General features: G+C 48.3%; 1 protein-coding gene across 3 annotated transcripts in view; it reads right to left on the bottom strand.

Moving 5' to 3' along the window:
* Positions 1-22065, bottom strand: part of ass1 (argininosuccinate synthase 1) — a 147730-nt gene extending 125665 nt beyond the window's left edge. Inside the window, exons 1-5 of one of the 3 annotated variants that reach the window (XM_039764262.1) lie at positions 21806-22065; positions 18576-18688; positions 5305-5373; positions 3311-3499; positions 2912-2968 (exon numbers count right to left, since the gene is read on the bottom strand). In XM_039764262.1, the coding sequence (XP_039620196.1) occupies positions 2912-2968; positions 3311-3499; positions 5305-5373; positions 18576-18683 (423 nt within the window). In that variant the 5' untranslated portion in view covers positions 18684-18688; positions 21806-22065. Of the gene's footprint in view, positions 1-2911; positions 2969-3310; positions 3500-5304; positions 5374-10643; positions 10778-18575; positions 18689-20347; positions 20461-21805 lie in introns of those variants that run through there. The other 2 variants (XM_039764260.1, XM_039764263.1) reach the window with 2 other exon arrangements.
* Positions 22066-23143: the final 1078 nt, after the last annotated feature.

Here is a 23143-nt window from a genome sequence, read left to right as displayed (position 1 = left end):
CTGTGTTTGTGGGGGGGGGGCACCAGACCCCATATGGACTTCTTGTTGCTGCCCGTTCGATCGGCGCATCAAAGTGTCCTCGTCAATAAGTGACACTGTTTGGTAAGTGTCGCATATCTTAACAATGTCACGGCAGAGGATGTGAGATTCAGCTGATGGAACAGTCGTGCCTGCTGTTACTGACTTTAACAGGAAGAAAAGGAGAAGGGGGAGGGGGTCAGACCTGTTGACCACCAGAGTATGGGGGGTCTACATGATGGGAAGATGCGGTTCAAATATTTTTGCGTGTCCTCCTTTGCTTTCTGATGAGCTGTTGCGTCTTGTCCCGCCCTTCGTTCGTCATTCTGGCTCTCACGTAAGCAGCCTCGCCATTTCGGACAGACGGCCACCGAGTCCGCGAATACTTGGCCTGAAACGTGGGCGTGTCTCCAAAATCTGACGTCATTTTAGGCGCACGGCAGTCACGTCAAGTATAAACGTGCCACTAAATGGGCACTAAATGGGCACTCTGTGCTTTATTTGGTATTCCGTTTTGAATGAGCCTTGGCAAGGCTGGGGTGCAGGCGCCTGCTCTAGTAGATGCTGTTTCTATTACTTAATGGAGGTGGTCGTACCCGAAAGTTATGCCGACTGTCTGTTTAATATTTGCATACTTAACACTGTAGATGAACGCGTTGTTGTTCATATCCTATTTTTTTATCTAATTTCATGATTTTTGTATCTCCAGATTATTCATACGAACTAACATTTCTGTTGTTTAGACTTGTGCCCACCCAGTTGTTTCCAGACTTTGCAATTTCTGACTTCGTTCTGCCTGATATAGCGCCTTACACGAAAAACATGTCGACTCCGTGTGTTCAGCCCCCGTTTTTTCCTTCCGTCTAATTGGTCGGCCTCGGGGATGCCACAATTACCGGCTTTGGATGAAATAATAATAGCGCGGGCTTCATATACATGCCATACATACACCCATGTGTGTGTTTTATACTTCTGCTACCTGCTCATTAAATTTCCAAAACTCCGGCCCCCTGCTTTATACCTTCGAGCTGGAGAATGAGAGTGTCGACCCTCTAATTAGGTGTTATTTAGCAAATGAAGGGATTAAGCAGGGATTATCATGGCCCCCCTATCGGAAGCCCCTTCTAAAATTAATCCCTCCAAAGAGGGTGACTTTACCTGGGAGGTAACCTGAGCTCAGGCAAGCTGCCACTAAATCACTGGGGGGGCGTGTCCCGCACACTTGGGGGGCATCCGGGAGCGCGTCTGCAGATGGGGGGGCAGATTAAAGCTGATACATTGTACACGCCTTGGGGGGCCGTGGGGGGGCTTGCGGGGGTCAAGGCGCTTTATTCGCCCCACGGTCTTCTAAAACTGCGCAGTTGTTACGCTTTCCGGCTTTCACAGGTTGAGGACACGTGGGAATTTCACCAGTGGGCTTTTTAATTTACTTATTAAGCGCGTTTTCTCGAGGGTGTAATTAGAGCCTCACACGAAAACGCACGTCGTCGGAGGGGCAGCGGAAATAATAAAGCGCCTTTCAGAATTAACGTCACCCCGAGGTGCGACACAAGAGCAGCGCCGAAGTCTCAGCTATGAGTCCAAGAAATTCGGGGTCGCTCGTGGTGATTAAACCTTGCGATTTTATATAGCGCCTTTCACAATCTCCAGCTCCTTAGGAAGAAAAAAAACAAAAAACAGCCAGTTGTTTTTATATTCATGTGATGTCAACTCTGGCAGATCAAATGACACACTCCGTAGTCACGAAGGTTAAACACTGTCAGTCAATATGGCGCCTTTTATTATCAACAACTCTCCGCGTCTGTCCACATTGGGGTCATAACGTGAGTGAGGTGTGATGATTAGACAATGTGATTTTATATAGCGCCTTGCACCATGAACGTGAGTCCAAGGGGCTCAACAGATACACTCGAACTGTTTCCATTTGTCCACATTGTGAACACCATTATACAAACTCAGGATCACAACGTTGTGATGATTAAACATTGCAATGTTATATAGCGCCTTTCATGAAGAACACCAGTCCAAAAGGCTTGCTAGACACAAGACAGCTTTCTCCACATTGTGAACTCCATCGTGCCAAACTCAACAACACAATCTGGAGAGCAAGACTGGGGGTAACCCGTTCAAAGTAACGCGCGTTCCGTAGTTCGATTGCTTTTTAAAGTAACGAGTAACCTCACGCAATACTCTTTTTATTGAAGTACAAACGTCTGCATTATTATTATTATTATTATTATTATTATTATTATTATTATTCCAGCAGGGCCGGGTGTAGGGCGAGATGCACACGTCCCAGGATGGCGATCCTTTGCTCAGTCGCACAGCCAATCAGAAGAGAGTGAGGCGCGTGTATTCCGGTAGCAGAAACCTATAAATCTGACTAAACAATATTTACAAAACACAAGAAAATGATCTCAGCTGTAAGGCTATTTTGGAGTTAACGGTTGCCGGTGACGACATTTAACTTTTTTTTTATTTTTTTTGCGCAGTTTAATGACGTCGGAGCGTTTACTCCGCTAGATTACTTGCACATGTAAACGCGCATTATTAAGAAACCAGGATTCTGCCTTTACCGGGATATTCTCATTTAGACCAGTTTTGCGTCGGCATGTACACGCACTAAATGTCACGTTTTTCCATGGTGACGGCTCGGAGGTTAGGGATCAGCACTGGACGGATCGTCACTGTCGCGCAAGGGGGTACTCAGGTAGACCCACGTGACAAAACACTCCCACACCGACCCACTCCATTTATTGAAAGGTCGCTGGCTTTGGAGGTCTGGAAATAAGGCGAGACCAAAATGTGTGCGGGATGCCAGCCAATCACAGGGAGGCCTCATAGCCAACGGAATTCGTTTTCACGCAGCGCAGATAATGCGGGACAGTCTTACCTTCACCTCCGGGTACAAGGCGTAGCAGGTCAGCTCAAAGCGTATCTGGTCATTACCCTGTTAAAAAATAAAGTAGGACAGGAGGTTACAAGAAAGAGTAACGGCAAGGCGCTAAATAAGTAAGTGTTCAGTTTCTGCAAAGCTATCTGAAAAGCTTGCATTGACGTTGTCATTATGGGTTATTGAGCGTAGTTTAATGGGAAAAAACTGTCAAATGTGTCCATTTAAAAAGGAATCTGCAACATAATAAAGTGAAGGGGTCTGCAAACTTGCTGAATCCACTGCATGTCGTCACTCGAGACCCAGAATCCATTCTCTGTTCTCTGTCGCCACCCAGTGGTTAGCCCTGGTAGTGCCGATCAACAGCGGTACTCGCGAACAAACGGGGTTTCAACTTGCCTTTCCGGTGGCCCCATGGGAGATGTAGTGCGCCCCCTCTTGTTTGGCGATCTCCACCTGACGACGAGCAATGCAAGGCCGGGCGATGGAGGTGCCCAACAAGTAGCGGTCCTCGTAGATGGCGTTAGCCTGCACCGCAGGCCAGATGAACTCCTCGACAAATTCTTTGCGCAGGTCCTCAATAAATATCTAGAGGACAAAAAAGGCAAGACGAGAGAAAGAAACATCAATGAAGGGTCTCTAAAAACTGAGTTACTTAACAAACAACTACCCACCGGTAACTACATGGGTGGGCTGGGGGGAAACACGAGGTGGTCGAGAATTGAGGGAAATAACGAGCATCTGGTGCTGGGGGGGCACAGACAGCAATTTGAGGAGGTGTTTATGGTGAAAAGCGCAATAACAGTAGATGCCCATGCAGCTGGGCATTTAGATTTACAGGCGAGCCCTTTCAGTTACCACCTTTAGACCCCATCGTTTAGACATCGACCACCTGTGATGCGGCTCCGTTAGCCCACCATTCAGACTTCAATTTGTGCAGCCCCTCAGATAAATGACTACAAACAACAAAGACCCCCTGCGACAGCAGCTGACCAACAGACGGAGGCGGCGAGTGCCAAGCGAGTTACTGCGCCCCCTTGTGGCCCTCGGTGGACCAGACGGAAGAAATCAGCGGCCATGTGTCCTCCTGGAGAAAGAAGGTGGAAGCGGGTGAGCCCCCAGTTCAGACCACGACCACCTGTGATGACCATGCTGCCATCACTAAGGCCACTCCGAACCACTTGGTGTTCAGATCAGAGAGTGACAGCCTGTGGTGAGCATGGGGTCCATTTGCTAGACCCCCACCCCCCCAAATTCAGACAAGGATGGTCTATAGTGGCTACAAGACCCAGTAGCTAAAAGCACTGACCACCAGTCACCCCCTAGGTTAGGCAGTGGCCACCTGTGACAGCCATGTGGCCACATCTTCAAAGGGACTGATAACCAGTCTAGGTCAGACAAGGACCACCTGTGGTGACTGCGTGGTCCAGTCATTGCCCCCAGTTCAGGCAGTGAACACCTGTAGTGACCATGTGGGCCAGTCACTTAAAGGCCTGACCACCAGTTAGCCCCCAATTTCAGACAATGACCTCTGTGGTGCACATGTGGCCAAATCTGCAAAAAGAGAGACGGATAATCATTCACTGCCAGGTCAGACAATGACCACCTCTGGTGACCATGTGGCCCAGTCACTAAACAGCCTGACCACCAGGTAGCCCCCAGTCTCAATCGATGACCTCTGTGGTGACCAGGTCACTAAGGACACTCATAACCGGTCAGCTCCCAGTTTGGCCATTGATACGCCATGTCACTCTGTGTGCAGGTGCCTAAAGACATTAGAGGCCCCCTATTAGGTCATCCCCCAGCTGGCCCTAGTGGTCTGCACTGAAGGGCAGGGGGTCCGATCAATAAGGACACTGAAAACAAGTCAGGCCAGCATTCAGAGCCTGTGGTGTCTGCTTACAGAGTGAAGGAGCAGCTCGGTCAGTGACAGCGAGAGGTCATTTGGTCAGGTGACAAAGGACACGTTCAGACACTGACCTCTTGTGCTTTCCTTGTGGTCCGTGCAGCTACAGAGCTAAAGCCCCCCCAAACTGCCACCCCCTTGTAGACCTCCAAGAAGGCCACATAGTCCAGTGACCAGAGGAACTGAAAACCAGTGTTGTCCCAAATGACTATCTGTGGTGACCTTGTGGCCATAAAGCCTAAAAGCCAGTTAGCTTCCAGTTCAGAAAGTGCCCCCCAGCCCCCCAGGTGTCTGTCAGAGAAGGCTGGTGACCCAGTGGCCAATCCAGTTAACTCCCAGTTCAAACTTGGGGGTATACGGGATCAGCCAGGTCAGTGTGCTGACCCTGAGGAGACACTGGTTGGTTGGTCGTGTCACCAGCAGGTGCCCATTTCCTGCCCCCAGAGAGCCACCTGTCAGGTCCCAGTTCAGTCGTCCTTTCCTTTACCTTTTTAGCTCCAAGCGTCTCTGCTTTCTTTCGGGCCTCCTCGAAATCCTCCTTCTGCCCGATGTTTGCCTGTGAGGGGACAGAAGATGTTCGGAGTTAGTCACACAGCTCCTCCACCAGGGGGGCACTGCCAGTGGTGCCCCCCTAGACCCCCCCCACCCTCCAACAGTCAGGTGTCTCAATCAGCAGGCCTCAGGATGGCTTCCTGCACAGAAAGACGCCGGCAACAGAATGGCGGGACCCCAAAACACAATTCAAAATTAGGAGTCAAAGGGCGCCCTCTAGTGGAGCACATCAGCGCCAGGCCAATGTCGGGTAATGGAGGGCACAAAAGACTTCAGAAAAGCACAGAAAAGATGAAATCTGGAGGGGCTGTCATGAAGTCATCAAATTATATCAAGCAAGGGACCCGGGCACATGGCACAAATGAATAAGACCCCAGAGCAGGACCTTCTTTCACACACGTAGGGTGAGATCCTTGGACACCCAGCCAGGCACGTGGAGGGCTCAACAACATGCCCAAAAGAAATCAGCCACCAGGGCACACACTTTAACAGGACATCTGGGCACATGCCCGCTTGGAATAAGACACATCATGGGCAGAGTATAATGAGACCCTCACTCTTTTTCCTTATATAGTGCTTTGCACACAGTCGCAATGTAATGTTGCACAAGGGATAATATGGCGCCTTTTCCTGACAAAAGTGACCACCCTTTTGTTTCTCCCGCCAGTGATTTCCTGAGTGATGCTTCACATACATGGCAGGAACCAACCCTGAGCGGGATGCCCATCCACCGGTGGGCACACTCTCTCATACTTGAGGGGGCTGCAGTCTGAAAGCAGGAACCTTACATGAAGATGCCACCCAAGCACATCAGCAAACAACCTCGGGCGGACATTGCAGGAATTTGGGGGGCAGATGACAAGTTAACCAAGTAGTTGATCTTTTATGGCACCTTTCAGAGAGACTACAGGAACTGGAGACCACCTGAGGAGAGACACAAAGTTGCTGGTCCATGCTGCCAAGTTCAGAAGGTGTCCACGTCACCCCATGAAAAGACGGGCAGCGCCAGCCAATTAAAGGTGCATTCAGAAGATGAAGCTTCACCCATCAGGTAAGGATCCTTGGATGGAGACATCAAGACATCCTGGACCATGAGCCCAGAGAGACCCCTAAGTACCCTGAGAACCCTGAATGGAGTAAAGCCAGCGTACCCCTGAAACACTGCAGCATTCCCAGAGTGGCACTGAGAAGACGTCCTACACCATGAAATACATGCAGAACAGCTGCCTTTGGGACCACTGGAGCCACGGCTCTGCTGAACTGGCGGCAGTAGTGCTGGACTCTCCACCAGGTACCCAGGAGGCACCGGACCCCACTCCACCAACCTCAATGCTGAAGTAGCACAGCCCATGATGAGGACAGCCCTCCAGTATACAGACGTGAAATCTGTCAACGTCAAAGAAGAGACCCCCGGCCCAGTGCCCTCCCCTCCCACAGTCCTCCTGCGGTGGATTCCTTCTCACTGAGATGCAGAAGACACCAAAGCCTTTGAGACTTCAGCAAATGGAGGGTCTACAGATGGGCAGGATGTCAGATCTACAATACCACCCTCCAAGAAGCCAAGACCACCATCAACCGAGTCACCCGGCAAAACAGCCGAACCGTGGCTTCTTTGAATTGTCTTTGCACAATGTCTTGTTTGTGTTTTAATTTTTAATTTTAATTGTAATTGTAATTTTAATTCTTTATTTGCACTTCACGTTGTTACACTGTGAACTCTGAACGTCACAATTTTATCTATCTGTATACTTGTACAGCATATGGTTGAGATGACAATAAAGTTCACTTTGACTTTGCTGGCCAGGTGGGCGCAGATGGCCATCTTCAGGCTGTGGACAGGTCACAACCCCTGTACACCAAACAGAGCGATGCCCATGCCAGGCAACCAGCAAGGGCATCCATACAGGTGCTTTAAGGCCATCCATTGGACAATGCCCTGAGGAACCAGATCTGGACGTAGAGGAGATGCCAGGGGAAGACGTGCAGTGTATAGTGGCATTCGCCAGACTGACCCGTGTGTTGATTTGAGTGAATGATGAGGAAAGTCTTCCTCAGTTTTACATACTGTACTGTATATCTTGTCATATATATATATATATATATATATATATATATATATATACACATCCCTCCAGTGTGGCACAGACATTTAGAAAGAGACCCACAAGCCTTCATGCCATCTTCATTCACAGAGGGGCAAATCCCAAAGCATCACACAGTGGCATCAAGCTTTACTTTACGTGGTGTTTTCTTTTATATAGTGCCTTTTCTAAGCAACTCACTGCCCAGAAGCAATGGAGAAAGAATCTGAGAAGCCCTGGTTTGCTATTCTTAATTTGGCATGCATTCAACTAGTCTGTTATATAGCGCCTTTCACCACAGCCACCACAGGTCACTAAACAAAGCAGTCACTTGGCCTTCATATTCTAATATGTGTATAATTTAGATTTTCTGGAGAAGGCACTGCCACACGGCACTCAGAAAGCACTGGAGCCTATCTCAGCAGCAGCAGCGGGCACAGATATGGCGCCAGTATTTGAAGTGTACACTCAGACACGAAGCTGATGGAAAGGCACCGGGTGGACAGGTAAAGTTTATATTATATAGCGCCTTACACCGTGGGCACTTTGTCAGTGTATTTTAGAAGGCAGTCCCTCAGGCTTTATTATATATAGCGCCTTTCATTGTGGGCAATTATGTCAATGCATTTTAAAAGGCCGTCACTCGTCCTTTATTATAGATAGTGACTATAATTGTGATTATTATTGCAGTGCATTTTGAAGGGCAGTCACTCATTCTTTATTTCATATACTGTAGTGCCTTTCACTGTGGCCATTATGTCAATGCATTTTAGAAGGCAGCAACCCAGTCTCTATTTCATTGTAAGCTCTGTAACAATGCATTTTGGATGCCAGTCACCCCTCCTTGTTGTGCCTTTTACTGTGGGCACCATCTCAAAGCCTTTACTTATATATAGCTCCTTTCCTGCCCCAGTGCTCTGGTTGTATGCGCCCTCTACTGGTTTCTTTAATTCAGGGCTATTGGCCATCATGCTGGCAGCGGGCACCGGGCAGCAGTCCTCTGTGGTGTGCCATTCACTGTCTCACTCAGAGGTGGTCCGCTTAGGGTGACCGGAGTGTCACTGGGATGTGGAAGGAAACTGACAGAAACGGAGTAGCCGGTGATTGATTGGCACTGAGCTTTTGCTGGGCGGGGGTTCAAAAGGCACTTTATGGGTCAAGATTTGTTCCAGAGGCCTGCAGTACTATAAATACAGTATGTATGCTCTATATGGATCTCTCCGTAATAATATCTTAATAAAAGGAATTCCCCTTTCGCTTTCGAGGTGACATTTGGGTTTGATCAATCCAGATAGTCAACGACGACGCCATCTTTGCTCATTGCGATGTATGAGTCAGGAGGTCGGAGAGCCCGTCTTGTCTTCAGACTCTCAAGTTCCTCACTCGGTTCAGCAGTTGCTGTTCATACCGGCAAAGTGGCGTCAATTGTCAGCCACCGACCGAGCCCATCCCAGCACCTCTTCATTCAGGAGAATGTCCTCTGACGGCGTGACTCTGTAATCCCCGAGTGTGCACAGCACACCAAAGGGCAGACATGGTTGCAGTAGTGGGATGTTGTGGGAGTGCAGCAGGACCTCGGAGAACTGCTGAGAGTGAATTGGACTCCGAGTCGGTCAGATGGAGTGAATGAGGACCAAGCGGATGGCCATTATGAACAGCGATGTCAGCACATCCTCTTTGAGATGCACACCCAGCACCGAGGACTTTTAGTCAGAGTTACTGTGTGTGTGTGGCAAGAAATGCTGCTGGGGCTCCTCACAGCGACAGCAATGCGCCTTCATGGTGCCTCGCTGTCCTCGGATCTTCAGCCAAGTCATTTGTTTTAATCTTTCTTTGTTATTCTTGTGTGTGTGTTGTTATTATCTTTATACTGTGTATAAAAAATGAAAGGAACTCAACAAGATCCTGCTGGCTACCTCTCCTGCTATGGACTGGCATGGTGATGCGTTAGGAACGAATGGGTGGCAGCCATATTGAGCTCTGCATTGGCGTTCTGGCACAGCCACTGCAGTGTTCTTGTACGACTGTTGTACATTTCAGCTTTGGTATAAGAATCTTTTGTATTTGTGTTGGTACGTATTGTTTTTACCAAATAAAACTAGTTTTAGAGTAAGCAAACCTGTTTATTTCTTATTAATAACGTGAACTAAAAAATGATACTGGAACAGGTCTAACTGGCAACCTAAACAGGCTATAGCTAAGTAACTCAGTGAGGTGCATTTTTTAAAAAGTTTATATAACAATTGTTAAAATGTTATGCTTCATGGGTGGCACGGTGGCGCAGTGGTAGGGCTGCTGCCTCGCAGTATTCGCTTCCCGGGTGGGTCCTCCCTGCGTGGAGTCTGCATGTTCTCCCCGTGTCTGCGTGGGTTTCCTCCCACAGTCCAAAGACATGCAGGTGAGGTGCGCTGGCGATCCTAAGGTGTGTGGGGGTATGTGGGTGCGTGTGCCCTGTGGTAGGCTGGCGCCCTGCCCGGGGTTTGTTTCCTGCCTTGCACCCTGTGTTGCCTGGGATTGGCTCCAGCAGACCCTTGGGATCCTGTGTTAGGATATAGCGAGGTGGGTAACGACTGACTGACAATGACTGATTATGTTTTATTGACATGTTTATTTAACATAAAATAATTAATTTAACAGCCAATAAAAAAGTTTCATTCATTTTATATAAAAATATCATGTTGTTTCGGGACATATTCATTTAGTGCATTAAGCATAATTAAATTATTTTTGATAAAAACAATTTTATTATTTGCAACCTGTAGTGGTCCGGTGCCGCTAAGATTCACACCGTTAAGAAGACGGCGATTTATTTATTTTTATGGCGGGACGCTCCCAGCCTCTGCCCGACCCGCACACACACACACACACACACTCGCACACACACACACACACACACACACACACACACACACACACACACACTCGCACACACACACACACACACACACACACTCGCACACACACACACTCACACACACACACACTCGCACACACGCACACACACACACACTCGCACACACACACTCGCACACACACAACAATTAAAGAATATAATGAGATCAATGAAAACAATACCACCCCACATAAACACAAACACCGCCCACAGCAAAGTCCATGGCAAACAGCACCGGATGTAAGGAAATGACAAGTCCAGCGATCTGCACGTTCAGAGGGAATGAACAGACAGTCCTACCGGTAGACACTGTAAAGGTGAAGAATCCACCATCAGTCCTCAGCACACAGGCAGACAGAAGACGATCGAGACCCCAACAACGAAACAATCCTGGACACGACGACTACGTACGGTTCATCAACAGAAGGCAGCCAGCCAGACAGGTACACAGAACACCGAATACGACCAAAAACAAACTCCTTTGACCCCAACAGCCCCTGCACCCCAGACAGAAGACCAATCAGAGCCTCTGCAGGGACTGCTGGGACATGCGGTTTTAACTAACAGTAGCACAGCTCCAAACCGAGGCGGCGCTCTGAAACGCTTCTGGCCGCTTGAGGTCATTTCGCAGTTTAGAAGCTCCTGTTTTTTGGCTGAACACCCCCTTAAAGTTCAGTACGGACTTTCGAAAGGGTGGACAGACAGCTAGGAGCAGATAAGCCGGCGAGACTCCAACAGAACCGAAAACACTTGAGCCACAGGAATACAAGCGAAGGGCCTGCCTGCCGTCTGCTGCTCTTTTAATACTGATAAATACGGATGAAGCTGAAACACGGCCAGTAATGATGAGATTTGCGGTGGCAGTAATAAGAAATTACAGTTATCACATCCCTTAAAAATGTATATTATGCAATCCACTGTATCCTAACTACAGGGGTCTGCTGGAGCCAATCCCAGCGCACAAGGCAGGAAACAAACCCCAGGCAGGGCGCCAGCCCACCACAGCGCGCACACACACACCAAGGACAATGTAGGATCGCCAATCCACCTAACCTGTATTTCTTTGGACTGTGAGAGGAAACCCACGCAGACACGGGGAGAACATGCAAACTCCACACAGGGAGGACCCGGGAAGCGAACCTGCGAGTCTCCTAAGTGCAAGGCAGCAGCACTACCCACTGCGCCACCATTCAGTCCATGACTCAGGCCCCGCTGCAAGTGGCAGCCTTTCCAGCAGCTCTGTGTGCGACTTTATTATTATTATTATTTACCATTTTCTCAATTTTACTGATCACTCCTATCACTTTCTTTTACTTGGACTTGTCCCCTGGACACTTTTTTACTACTTTTTACTACTATGTGAATTTCCCCTTGGGATTAATAAAGTATCTATCTATCTATCTATCTATCTATCTATCTATCTATCTATCTATCTATCTATCATGTAGTGCCTTTCCTATCTATCTATGTGCCCCCCCATACATTATCCTTATTCTCAAATGCATAGAAGTTTCAGGGAGGTTGCAGCTTTTGCAAAAATATGTTTTTGTCAATGTGGCTCCTGAATAGGGCAAGGCGAAGTACAGCTGGCATAGAGCATTAGAAATCTGACAAACGAGAAGAGGTCATTCAGTCCATCAGGCTAGTTTCTTTAGCTAATAGCTACGCTGGCAGAGCGACGGGCGCTGAGCAGGCTCCTGTCAATCATGGAGAATCCACTGCATCCACTGAACAGGATCATCTCCAGACAGAGGAGCAGCTTCAGTGACAGACTGAGGAGACCCCACACTATGCGACTCTTCAGTTCCACCCAGGGGGTAAATGTTAACATTATACAAAATTGTCTGTTTTACTTGCATTTTTTTCACTCTTTTAATTTAAAATTGTTCTTTATCAATATTCTGCTGCTGGAGTATGTGAATTTCCCCTTGGGATTAATAAAGTATCTATCTATCTTTCTTTCAGGTTACTTCTTGAAGGTTATCAAGGTTTCTTGACTGCACAAAGCCACCTGTGCATCGGACCTCAGAGCTTTATAATCACACAAAAGCACATAACAACCTGTGCTGAGGGTCAAGCAAATCGCAGAGAGTGGCAGGTACATACAGGTTACATCAACTCCTACAAAGTTATCGGGGTTCACGTGTTTGTTATGGCTGAACCTGCTGGTACTCACAAGTTACTGAGGGTAAAAGTTTGTTGCTGGTCTTCAGTGGAAAAGTTATGACCTGATAAATTAAAAAAAGTCAAAAGCCCATCTGTAAGCCCCCGTGACACGGTGCATACGTCTTTCACATTCATAATTATCTTTAACTGTTGTGTTTATGGGTGGCGCAGTGGTGGCGCTGCAGTCTCGCAGTTAGGAGACCCGGGTTCGCTTGCCTGGTCCTCCCTGCGTGGAGTTTGCATGTTCTCTCCGTGTCTGTGTAGGTTTCCTCCCACAGTCCAAAGACATGCAGGTTAGGTGGATTGGCGATTCTAAATTGGCCCTGGTGTGTGGATGGGTTTGTGTGTGCCCTGCGGTGGGTTGGCATGCTGCCCAGGATTAGTTCCTGCCCTGTGTTCAGATTCAGCGGCTTGGAAAATGGATGGATGTTGTGTTTATTGATTATCCACCATGACAAAGAACTCCAGAAGAGGAAGAAAGATTAAAGAAGAGCAGCAACATCTGCTAAGCGTCCATCACATCCCAGGAGGAGCTTAATGCAGGTTGTGGAAAGCAAGAATGAGAACAGAGATATGAATTTTCTTATTATTTGACAATGGGGGGGGGTCCATGTGTTTTTCTAGGTTGTTATATTTCTTGAGTTTCCATAAGAGCTCAGTTTCCTTTTGAATTAAATCAAGTGCTATTTGTCTGTTATATAGTGCCTTTCACATCAGTCTATCCATTACGATGTTAGGATGGCTACATAACCTGACAGCCGGGTTGGCCTGCTGGACCGTCCGTCACTTCATAATGTGTCCGTAAACAGCCCTTCAGACACTTTTGATGACGACTCAGTGCTGGGAGGATCCCGTCCGGTAAATATTCCAGCTGCCTGTTGCCGGCATCATGTTTCCATGACAACCGAGAGGGGAAAGGACGTTTCGGCGGGAAACTTTTTCTTTTTAAGGGGAATGGCGGGTCAAGGAGGAGGGAGAGATGTTGGGAATCGACTTGATGGGACCACTGCCATCTTCTACCACCAGGAAAACGATTTTGATGGTGGTAGTCGACTATTTTTCTAAATGGTGTGGAAACGACCCGGATACAGACAGGCGGACATGTTGTAATTCACCACCACACGTTTGTTTACACAATTATTTACAAATATGGTCACTTAGACCTAGTTCCTTAGTGCACAAACCCCAATAATCACACTCAGTCCTGGCCACAAATGCCTTCTTCGGGCCGCCTCCACACCTCTTCTGCCTTGTCCTCCTTCCACCCGACTCTAGCGCTGAATGAATGGAGACGGCCCCTTTTAAACAGTCCCCGGATGAGCCCCAGGTGTTCCCGGCATTCCTCCTCTGGCCACACCCCAGCGTGGCGGAAGTGCCGGCTGTTCTCCCGGCAGCTCTCCGGGTGGCGTCCTAATTCTTCCCCCCAGCACTTCCTGGTGTGGCGGAAGTGCTGGGGTAACAGGTCCCCAAGGCATTGGGGCGCCTCCTGGCGGTGACCACGGGCCCCTACAGGGTGGAGCTTCCATGCCCTGTACCCATGGCCCCCAGAGCAACCAGGAAGACGGCCCCCACGTGATCCAGGGTGGGCTCTGACCCTCTTCCGGTCCCTCACGGCGTCCTGGCTGGGTTGTTGCTCCTGGCATCCCTGACAATGGGTAGAGTTTTTTTGCTCTGCCCAATGCTAAGACTCACAGGATCTGCGCCCTCATAAAGAATGAGATTTTCACTCGGTGGGGGGTCCCCAAGTTCATTGTATCGGACTGTGGTCCTCAGTTCACCCGTGAAATAATGGTTATATTTAGCTTGGGGGGTAAAGTGAAGATTGACAGCAGCATACCATCCCCAGAGGAATCTAACTGAGAGGGTGAACCGGACCCTAAAAACGATGGTTGCATCCGACATTGGATTTTGTCATCAAGACTGGAACAAATGGCTTCCTGAATTACGGTTTGCCATTAACACAGCGGAGCACGAGGCTTTGGGTGAAACTCCTGCACTGGTTGCCCAGGGTCGTCAAATCAGAGGCCCACTTGATGGGTTACCAGAATCCGCCGCTTTGCCAGCTATCCCGTATCTGCAGTTGCTACAACGCAGTGCCGTTCATTATCTGCCTATCATGTCCTTAGGTGGATCAGGCAGCAAGTCAATGAACTCAAAACACAAACCCAACACACCAGAATGAAGTAAAACAAGTGAAACTGAAGCTTTGGAGCGGAGGAGTCACAGTCCACACCTAAACCCACCGGAGGGGCCGTGGCAGGACCTGAAACAACACATGAACATCGAAGGAAAGCACTCCTGCCAGGGAGAGTGGGTGACAATTCACAACAGCGATGCCCTCGACTGATGTGGAAGTGCAGCTAAAGGTGGTGCAAGCGCCAAGGTGAGATCAGGTTGGGGGGCATGCGCTGGTACAGCACATTGCTACACCCACCACAAAATGAAACAGCTCAGCAACCCACCAGACAGACACGTGGTCCGGTCCCACCCTCCAGAAATGACCCTCTATCTACCGCAGCCAGGTGTTATGTGGGCATCCCCTTGGCCTGGTCCAGCCGCTTGGGTCCTCAACAATGAGGGTCCTGTGAGCTGGATCACCCTCAGGGACTCGCGCCATGTGGCCGTAGTGCCATAACTGACGCTCCCTCACAATGCAGCTGATGTGCCTCACTGGGGACTCCATGAGCAACACAAAGTCAAACCAGCGGGACCCAAAGATTCATTGAAGTGACACCACAGGAGTCCAGTCTTCATCTCAGCTCACTGGATAGCGTCCATGTCTCGCAAACAGAAAGCACCAGGACTGTAAACACTTGGACCTTCGTCCTTTTGCAGATATCAGACACCCCTTTCTAGTGACCTCATGACCCCCCAAGCTCTCCCAATTCGTAGGAAGAGTCACCAGAGACATGCATGGCACGTAAGCCTCCCGACGAGGTGACACTCTCTCCGCAGACAGACACACTAAAACGCCAGGGGTTGCTGGATTGACGTGTTCAAGTAATAAATGGTTTGATGTGCCCTTTATTTAATACTAGCAAAATACCTGCGCTTCGCAGCGGTGAAGTACTGCCCTAAAAGTTTTATTAAGAAAAAAATTAAACCATTTTAAACTGAGGGAAAATATACCAATAATTATTTGTTAAGGATCTCTTTGTGTGTCACATTGTGAGTTCGGCCCTCCGGTTGTAATATGACCAAGCTGTGCGCTGAGCTCACTCTTGAGCATGTAACGTACAGTCGGCCATGTGAACAGTAATCTTGTCTCAAATCTCACAGCTTTGATTGCTGCTGTCATAATCGGTTTGAGTTTCATGGTTTATTTCAATTACGACAGTATTTGTAGGACTTGTTCTGTTGAAGTGACATTTGGCATCTGTCAAGCGTTGTAAGCATACGACCGGTTTCATCGACAACTTCACATCCAGCTTTTGAGAGTTTAAACATTCATAAACATCAAAGTGTCCACTACTGAAATCGTCACCTGGGAATCTAAGATGTTTAAGAGGCACTGGCGGTTGTCCAAAGGTGTAAAATATTTGGCCATTTCGGTACACTTGAAAGCGACAACCGAACAATTCAGCGGCAGCCATCAACTCACATGCAGATGCATAGGTGAAGGGCTTAAGCATTTCACTCTTCTAGTGCTCCTGTGTAGTCTAATTATCTCCTGTACCGTCATCAGTCCACACCTTGAACCTGTCCCAGTCATTCAATACATAAGACACAATGTTCCTCAAGAGTGAACCTGATATGGCCGTGCAATATGTCACAAAGAGAATGGAAAAGGCAGGCACCATCTCCGGGCATGGAAACCACTCGGTAAGTGACAGTTCTTTGATCGATGGTGATCACCTCGATAGACATGTTAATGGGGGTACGGTTGGAATGATAAAGGAAATGGGTACCTGAACAATGTAAAGTAAGTCTAAAATACCTACACAATAACTATAATCGTAATAAACGAACAATAAAACAGCGGAGAAGCCGTGGATTAAATTAAAAGGCTGTAGTTATCAGCAGGGAGACGTGAATCCTGTGGCGAAGCAAGGAAGGGAATGAAGAGACCGGAGTGACGGACGGCCTTATATAGGCGGGCAGCCAACAACGTGGGAGGTGTGGGGATGGGGGACTCAATGCCACCTCACAACGTGAAAGAGCTGCAGGCTATGGACGTATATATGTACGTAAGTAGGATTGAGTTAGCGTTGGGAACCCGCGTACCAAATTTCTTGAAGATAGGCCCATAAGTAACAAAGACTGTTGAAAAGTTCAATATGGCGGCTGACAGTGGCGTCATACCACCAAAAAAAGAATGTACATCGGTTTCGTTAGCGCAGGGAAGCCGCCTACCAAATTTCGTGAAGATGGGGCCATAAATAAGAAAGTTCAACATGGCGGACGTCGACCGTTATCGACCGTTATGTGTAGAATTTCAAAATGAAACCTGCTTAATTGTTGTAAGTAAGTTGTAAGGAATGAGCCTGCCAAATTTCAGCCTTCTACCTACATGGGAAGTTGGAGAATTAGTGATGAGACAGTCAGTCAGTCAGTCAGTCAGTCAGTGAGTCCGTCAGTCAGTCAGTCAGTCAGTGAGTCGCCTTTTATTAGTATAGATTAGAATCTGATGGAAGACCCAAACACATTCAGTGCCAGTTTTTTTTTTTTCCAATAGTAGAAGGCACTTGTAAGAGGGGCAAATTCTTTTTCATGGCTCTGGGACTGTTAAAAAAAAGTCAAAAGACATGGGGAGGTTGAGTTGAATACTTTTATTAGGCTTCTAGTTTCCCTCACGGGTTTCAGACTCGAGTGCCAAGATGCCGCAGCTGCCTCACAGCAAGGAGACCGGGGTTCAAGTCCTGGGGGCTTCCTGTGTGGAGTATGCATGTTCTCCCCATGTCCACGTGGGTGTCCTCCTACAGTCCAAAGGGTTAGGTGGATTGGCATTGTGTGTGCGATTTCACTCTGTGATTGACTGGCATCTACTCCAGAGATCGTTCCTGCCTGGCACATAATGATTGCTGGGATAGGCTCCCCCTTCCCTGTGATCCTGTGCTGGATAAGTGGGCTTAGAAAATGGATGGATGGATGGTTTCAAACCCCCAAGGCCACAATGTCACTCGCCACAATCAGAAAGGACTACAGGGGGCGCTCTAAGACGCACCAGACAGGAGGTTGAGCACCCTGTGCTTCACAGCGGCGCCACTCGCCCAGTAATATAGTTGCCCGAGTGAATGCCACAAATCCACTCCCATTGCTTATTTTTTATGTGCCAAGTTCTCTGCCACCCTATGACGCACCAAGCCATTAAGAGCAGCCACGCGGCAGACAAAAGTTGCTTAAGCGGCAGCTTCTGTACAAAACACCCAAGAGCAGGGGATGGCAGGCTGCTGACGCCTCATTAATCCCACTGTAAACACCACGTAGAGGGGGGCTTCATGGGAACAAGGAAGATTTAGTTGGTAGGGCATAATTTACAGATGCTTGCATCGTGGGTAGCACTAATATAAACACGGGGGGATGCCAAGCACAGACTGAGGGGATCAGACGTCCCTCATCGATCAATCCCCCTGCTTTGTTTTAGGGGATTCGAGGAAGCCTTTTATAGCTGACCACATCATCACGACATACTCATCAAAGCACAGAGACCACCAGACAGGCACTGTATACACCAAATCCTAAGGCTGATCCCAAAGGCTTACGCTCCACTAGCTGGTGCCCAAACACAAAAAGCATCCAGGGAGTGGGCACTTAATGTGCCAGCCTTCAGGGGGGTGTGCCCCACTGAAATGCTTTGCACGACTCTCTATGTTCACGGTCAGGACGTTTTAAGTTACTGAAAGATGACCCTGGGGTTTCGAATAAGCTGGCACCAATGAAGTTGACGCACGCTGGGGAAATCAGTCAACTGGCAGACGGAAAACACTGGAATCAGATCCGGACAGCAAGGCCCTTCTAGCCTGGTGCACTGTACAAGGCGCTATATAAAATAAACTCAGACAAATTAAAACCCTTGAAGTAGGCGAGCGCTGACCCGATGATGAAGAAGAGTGCAGGTGGGCTTACCAAGAAGACGACAACATCATAGCCTTGTTCCTTCAGCCACACAAGGATACAGGAGGTGTCCAGACCACCACTGTAAGCCAGGACCACTGTGCCTTTGGATTGGGACATAGTGTCTACAGAAAACAGAGAGTGGAAAGGTTAACAGCATGCCTGGCAAGGTGCTACATTCTAGTTAGTGAGGAAGGGGCGCCCACCCTACACCCTGCGGGCATAAATAAAGGGCATCTCTCAGGTGATGTGTCAAGCCAGTAGTGGGCCACCTGTGACTGGCACCCAATACAAAGCAAGCAACATGAAAGGAAGAGAAACGAGGATCTGAAGGGGTCCCCAGGAAAACAGAACCCACCAGAGGAGTGACAAAGAGACTTGAGCGCCACACATTCCACTCATACCCACCCGACCGAACCCGATGAGACTCTCCACCTGAAATGCCTCATTAATCCCAATGTTAACACCACGCAGAGATGCAGGGTGTCTTCAAGGGACCAGAGGAAGCTTTAGTAGATGGGGCATCATTTACAGAGACTTGCATCATGGGTGGTACTTCTTTAAATATGGGGCTACCAAGCACAGACTGAAGGGCTCAGCAGGTTGCTCATCAGTCCAATGGCACATGCCACACACAGTAACAATGCTCGTTATTAGGGGATTTGAGGAAGCTTAGATTGGGAGGGTCTTTAATAGTCGACTACATCATTATGAAATATTCATCCTCCACCGGAAAAAGAATGAATCATGAAGCAGAATCAGAAACAACTCTGCCAACCATGTCATCGCCAAGCAGCACCGTGCCAACCCTGCAATGTCATCCCCTCTGCTGGGGCCGCAAAAAGCTAAAGAGCTTCCACCTAATGTCTGCCGTATTCAATCCTGCAAACTCCAAGGGGCAGCCTGCCTGGGTGCTGCACTGAGAGGGCACCGTGGAACAGGTGGACACTACGGGTGCAGGTGGACTGTACCAGTCTGTGAGTCTGGTTAACTTTGGGTCCGACATACTGTGTCTACAGTTTGCAGGTCCAGGGACTGGCATTTGTCTTTCAGAAGGTTTGTGTCCCCCAATTCAGACCCCTGTGCTGCCAGGATGGGCTCCGGCGATCTCCAAACGTACAACGTGATTAAGGGGTGCAGACTGTGGACAGATGGTGTCTGCACTGGGGCATCGCGGACCACGCTTGCAAGTCCCAGCTGTGTGTCACTCGTGTCTCTCCCTCAGACACTCGTTTCTGTGACTGGACATTAGGGTGTCACCAGTTTCTGTGCCTGGACGATGCCCATTTATTATTAGGCGTTGCTTTCTCTGCCAGGTCATTGCGTGTCACTCGTTTATTCTTACTGATTGTGTTTGGCGTCGCCATGCGTTACTCGTTTCTTTGCCCAGAATTTTTGTCACTGGTTTCTGTGTCTGGACACTATGGGGCACCGCGGTTTGGTAGCACCCGACCTCTCTTGTCTCACTCCTCCCGGACTCTGCTGCGCTTTGTGAGTCCAGTTGGCATACACTGGGCACCGCTCGTTCCCAATTTATAATGATACTGGCTCTGATTATTTGATTCGAGTAGTCGTGTAATGTCCGATGCGGGCTTCCTGTGGTTAAAAACTACAAGACTGCAAATGAACACGGAAATCGAACTGACTGGCATGAACTGGGAGACTCCGCAATTCCTGCTGGCATCACGACCTGGGACCGGGGCCCGATGCCATATTCCTGCTCGGATGCCGCTCCCATCAATGCGTATCCATTGGGTGAGTGGACCCTCACGGACACGTCTTACCTTGTTGTGCCGCGCCGTCCAATTCGTCTTCGTCTCACGCGCTCTCAGAAGCCGCACTCCCGAAAGACAAGCGGCGTCTCCGCTGGGCGTGCAGCGCCCGGCTAAAGACCGCGTTACCGGTGGGCGGTGCCAGCCTCTCATCGGAACGCCTACGCAGCAACACGCGATTGTATTGGTTCATCGGGCTGGGAGGCGTTCCCTTCCCGTCGCGAATTGGAAGTCCCCTTGTATTCCCCAGCCCACTCCGGCCTCAGACAGTGACGTGTTGTGCTTGAAAAGGTGACGGGAACTGTCGCACGCGCAAGAATCGTCCAACAGCAGAAACGATATTGTTTTTCCATAAAAGTAGGTTTTTACATTAAAGGTGTGTCCATTGTTGGAAGAACTTTTTATTTTCCGTACTACTGTTTTTGCTTGTACTACTTTGAGCTAATCTTCCGTCAAAATGTCAGCCTTTATCATCAGTTCTGCCCTAATTAGTCATCAAAGCAGTCCAAGGTACTAAAGGGTTCCTTTGAAGATCATTCCTGCTTTTGCTTCAGAAGTTGGCAGCATGACTAGGGCCATCTTACCAGCATTACAGGCTCCTGGGCAAAGCAGTGCACTGGTGCTCCTACCTACACAACCACTCAGCAAGTCACAGCATACATAGATTAGCATGGGGCTCCTATGCTCGTGGGACCACCGGGCAACTGTCCAAAAGGCGTAACTGGCCGAACCACAAGCTCTCATCACACGTGCTTTCACACTGGCAGGTGCTGTCGGCTTTTCTTTATGGAGTCTACCTGACTTTCCTTTGGCTGATCCTGTTTACCTTCCTTTTCCCTCTGTGTGCCCAAGTGAGCCTGGCACTGGACTAGCCTTCCGTGCACTGCTGTCTTGTCCCCGGTAGGCTCTGCCAACCCCACCGACCAGGAAATAGTCGCTTACCATTAGTTTCAATACTGAGTTGAACAAAGTAAACCACGATAGGCATTTTGATTCACTTGAAAGATTTGATTCTTTCAAACTACCTGATTAAGAAAACTGATTAATTTGATTTGCTTGATCCAACCATATTAAAAAATAAAATGAATAGCAAATGAACTATTTATTCAATTTAAAGTATTTATTAGATTATATATTACACATGCAGTTCATTCATATTGTCAATCAGTGCTGTGCTGGCTGGGATTGGCCCCAGCAGACCCCCGTGACCCTGTGTTAGGCTATAGCAGGTTAGAAAATGACTGACTGACTTATTAATAACAGTACGTGCATTTCAGCTTATGGTTAAACCTTCACTTCTTTTGGCATGTGCCGTAAAGAAAAAAATAAACAGTTGTTTGCTATACACCTTGAAAAAGTTATACCAAAGACCAAAAAATACTGCCATCTTATATTTTACGGTAAAAGCCTAGCAACCGCAGCTACCAGTTTTTTAAATCGTAAATTTAAGTTTCTTTTTTCCTTTTTTACCGTGTAGTGTTCTTGGCTCAGTTCCCACGGCTGTGCTGTCTGCTTGGGTCTCCTTCTAGTCCTCCGCTTTCTCTTTCGCACCAGCAGAAAGGTGCAGGTAAGCGGCGACTCCGAATGAGCGAACCGCGAGACGCGTCCTGCGCCGACTCCGACTTTGTGTTCGTTGCTGTGAGAAAGTTATGTTCTGTCAAGCCCTTTGATCACACAGCCATTTTTCGATTTTCGAATAAGGGGTTCCTTATAATTCCAAGAGCTAAACTCAAAAGAAGTGGTGAGGTGTTGTTACGTACCTAAAACCTGGAATAGCTGACCAATAGAAATTCACCAGGCTGATACAGTGGAGCATTTAAAAAAAAAACTGAAACTAAAAACTCTTATTTTATCATGGCTTTCTCATTTTAGTGTAACCCTGATATTCCGTGTATGCGTTTAATTATCGGTATCATTCATGGTAGCTCTGCAATCCATACTAACCCCTGCTTTCTCTGCTGTTCTTTTACTGTTTTTCTGTGGTGACGATCTGCGCCACCACCACCTGATCAGGGCACCGTGCTGTCCCTACATTGATGGATTAAAGGTCAGAGGTCCACATGACCCTCATCTTCTAATTCTTCCACTCGGAGCCTGTAAACCATGAGGACTGATTGAGATCATTGATGTCAGGTACAATGCCTGGGGGGCTGGGTGGTCTGGTGACCTCGGAATCCCTGCAGATTTTTATTTTTTGTTCTTCAGACCCTGGAGGTTTTTTTTTTTTGTTTGTTTGTTGTTTCTGTCCTCCTGGTCATCGGACTTTACTTTATTCTTTGTTACTTAGTATCTCCCAATCTGATTTTAATTTTTTTATTTTTTCTGTCTTCACCTTGTAAAGCACTTTGACATCATTTGTATGAAAATGACATGTATATATATATATAATATTATTCAGTCGGTACCAGAAGAGAAGCCCCGCCCAGACACCGCACTCGGCCCCGACCTCTGAACCCTAATTTGATTTTTCTGCCTGCAGATTTCATCTTCTCTCCTGAAGCTTCTCGAAGGCTCAGATTTCCTTCTCGAATTCCGTATAAAAGTTGGCAGGCGGCTGGCACAGCCCTTCTTAGAAACGCCTGGTTGAGCTGACGAGACAACCCGCGAGCGCCACCCCGCTGTCACTGCTCACTCCCGTTGTGGTGGGCTGGGTGGGATCGGCGTAGGGGTCTCAGAAATACGCACCAAAGTTCGCACCCTTTCATAACATAAATTTTACCCCAGCTGACCCGGGACGCCGGGAATTCCGGGAACGCTGCCCTGCGGGAATGTAGCGAGCGTACAGGGTGCACGGCGTTTACTTCCTTC

Source organism: Polypterus senegalus, chromosome 9, assembly GCF_016835505.1.
Source record: "Polypterus senegalus isolate Bchr_013 chromosome 9, ASM1683550v1, whole genome shotgun sequence".
NCBI lineage: Eukaryota > Metazoa > Chordata > Cladistia > Polypteriformes > Polypteridae > Polypterus > Polypterus senegalus.
This window is presented reverse-complemented; position numbering and strand designations above follow the sequence as displayed.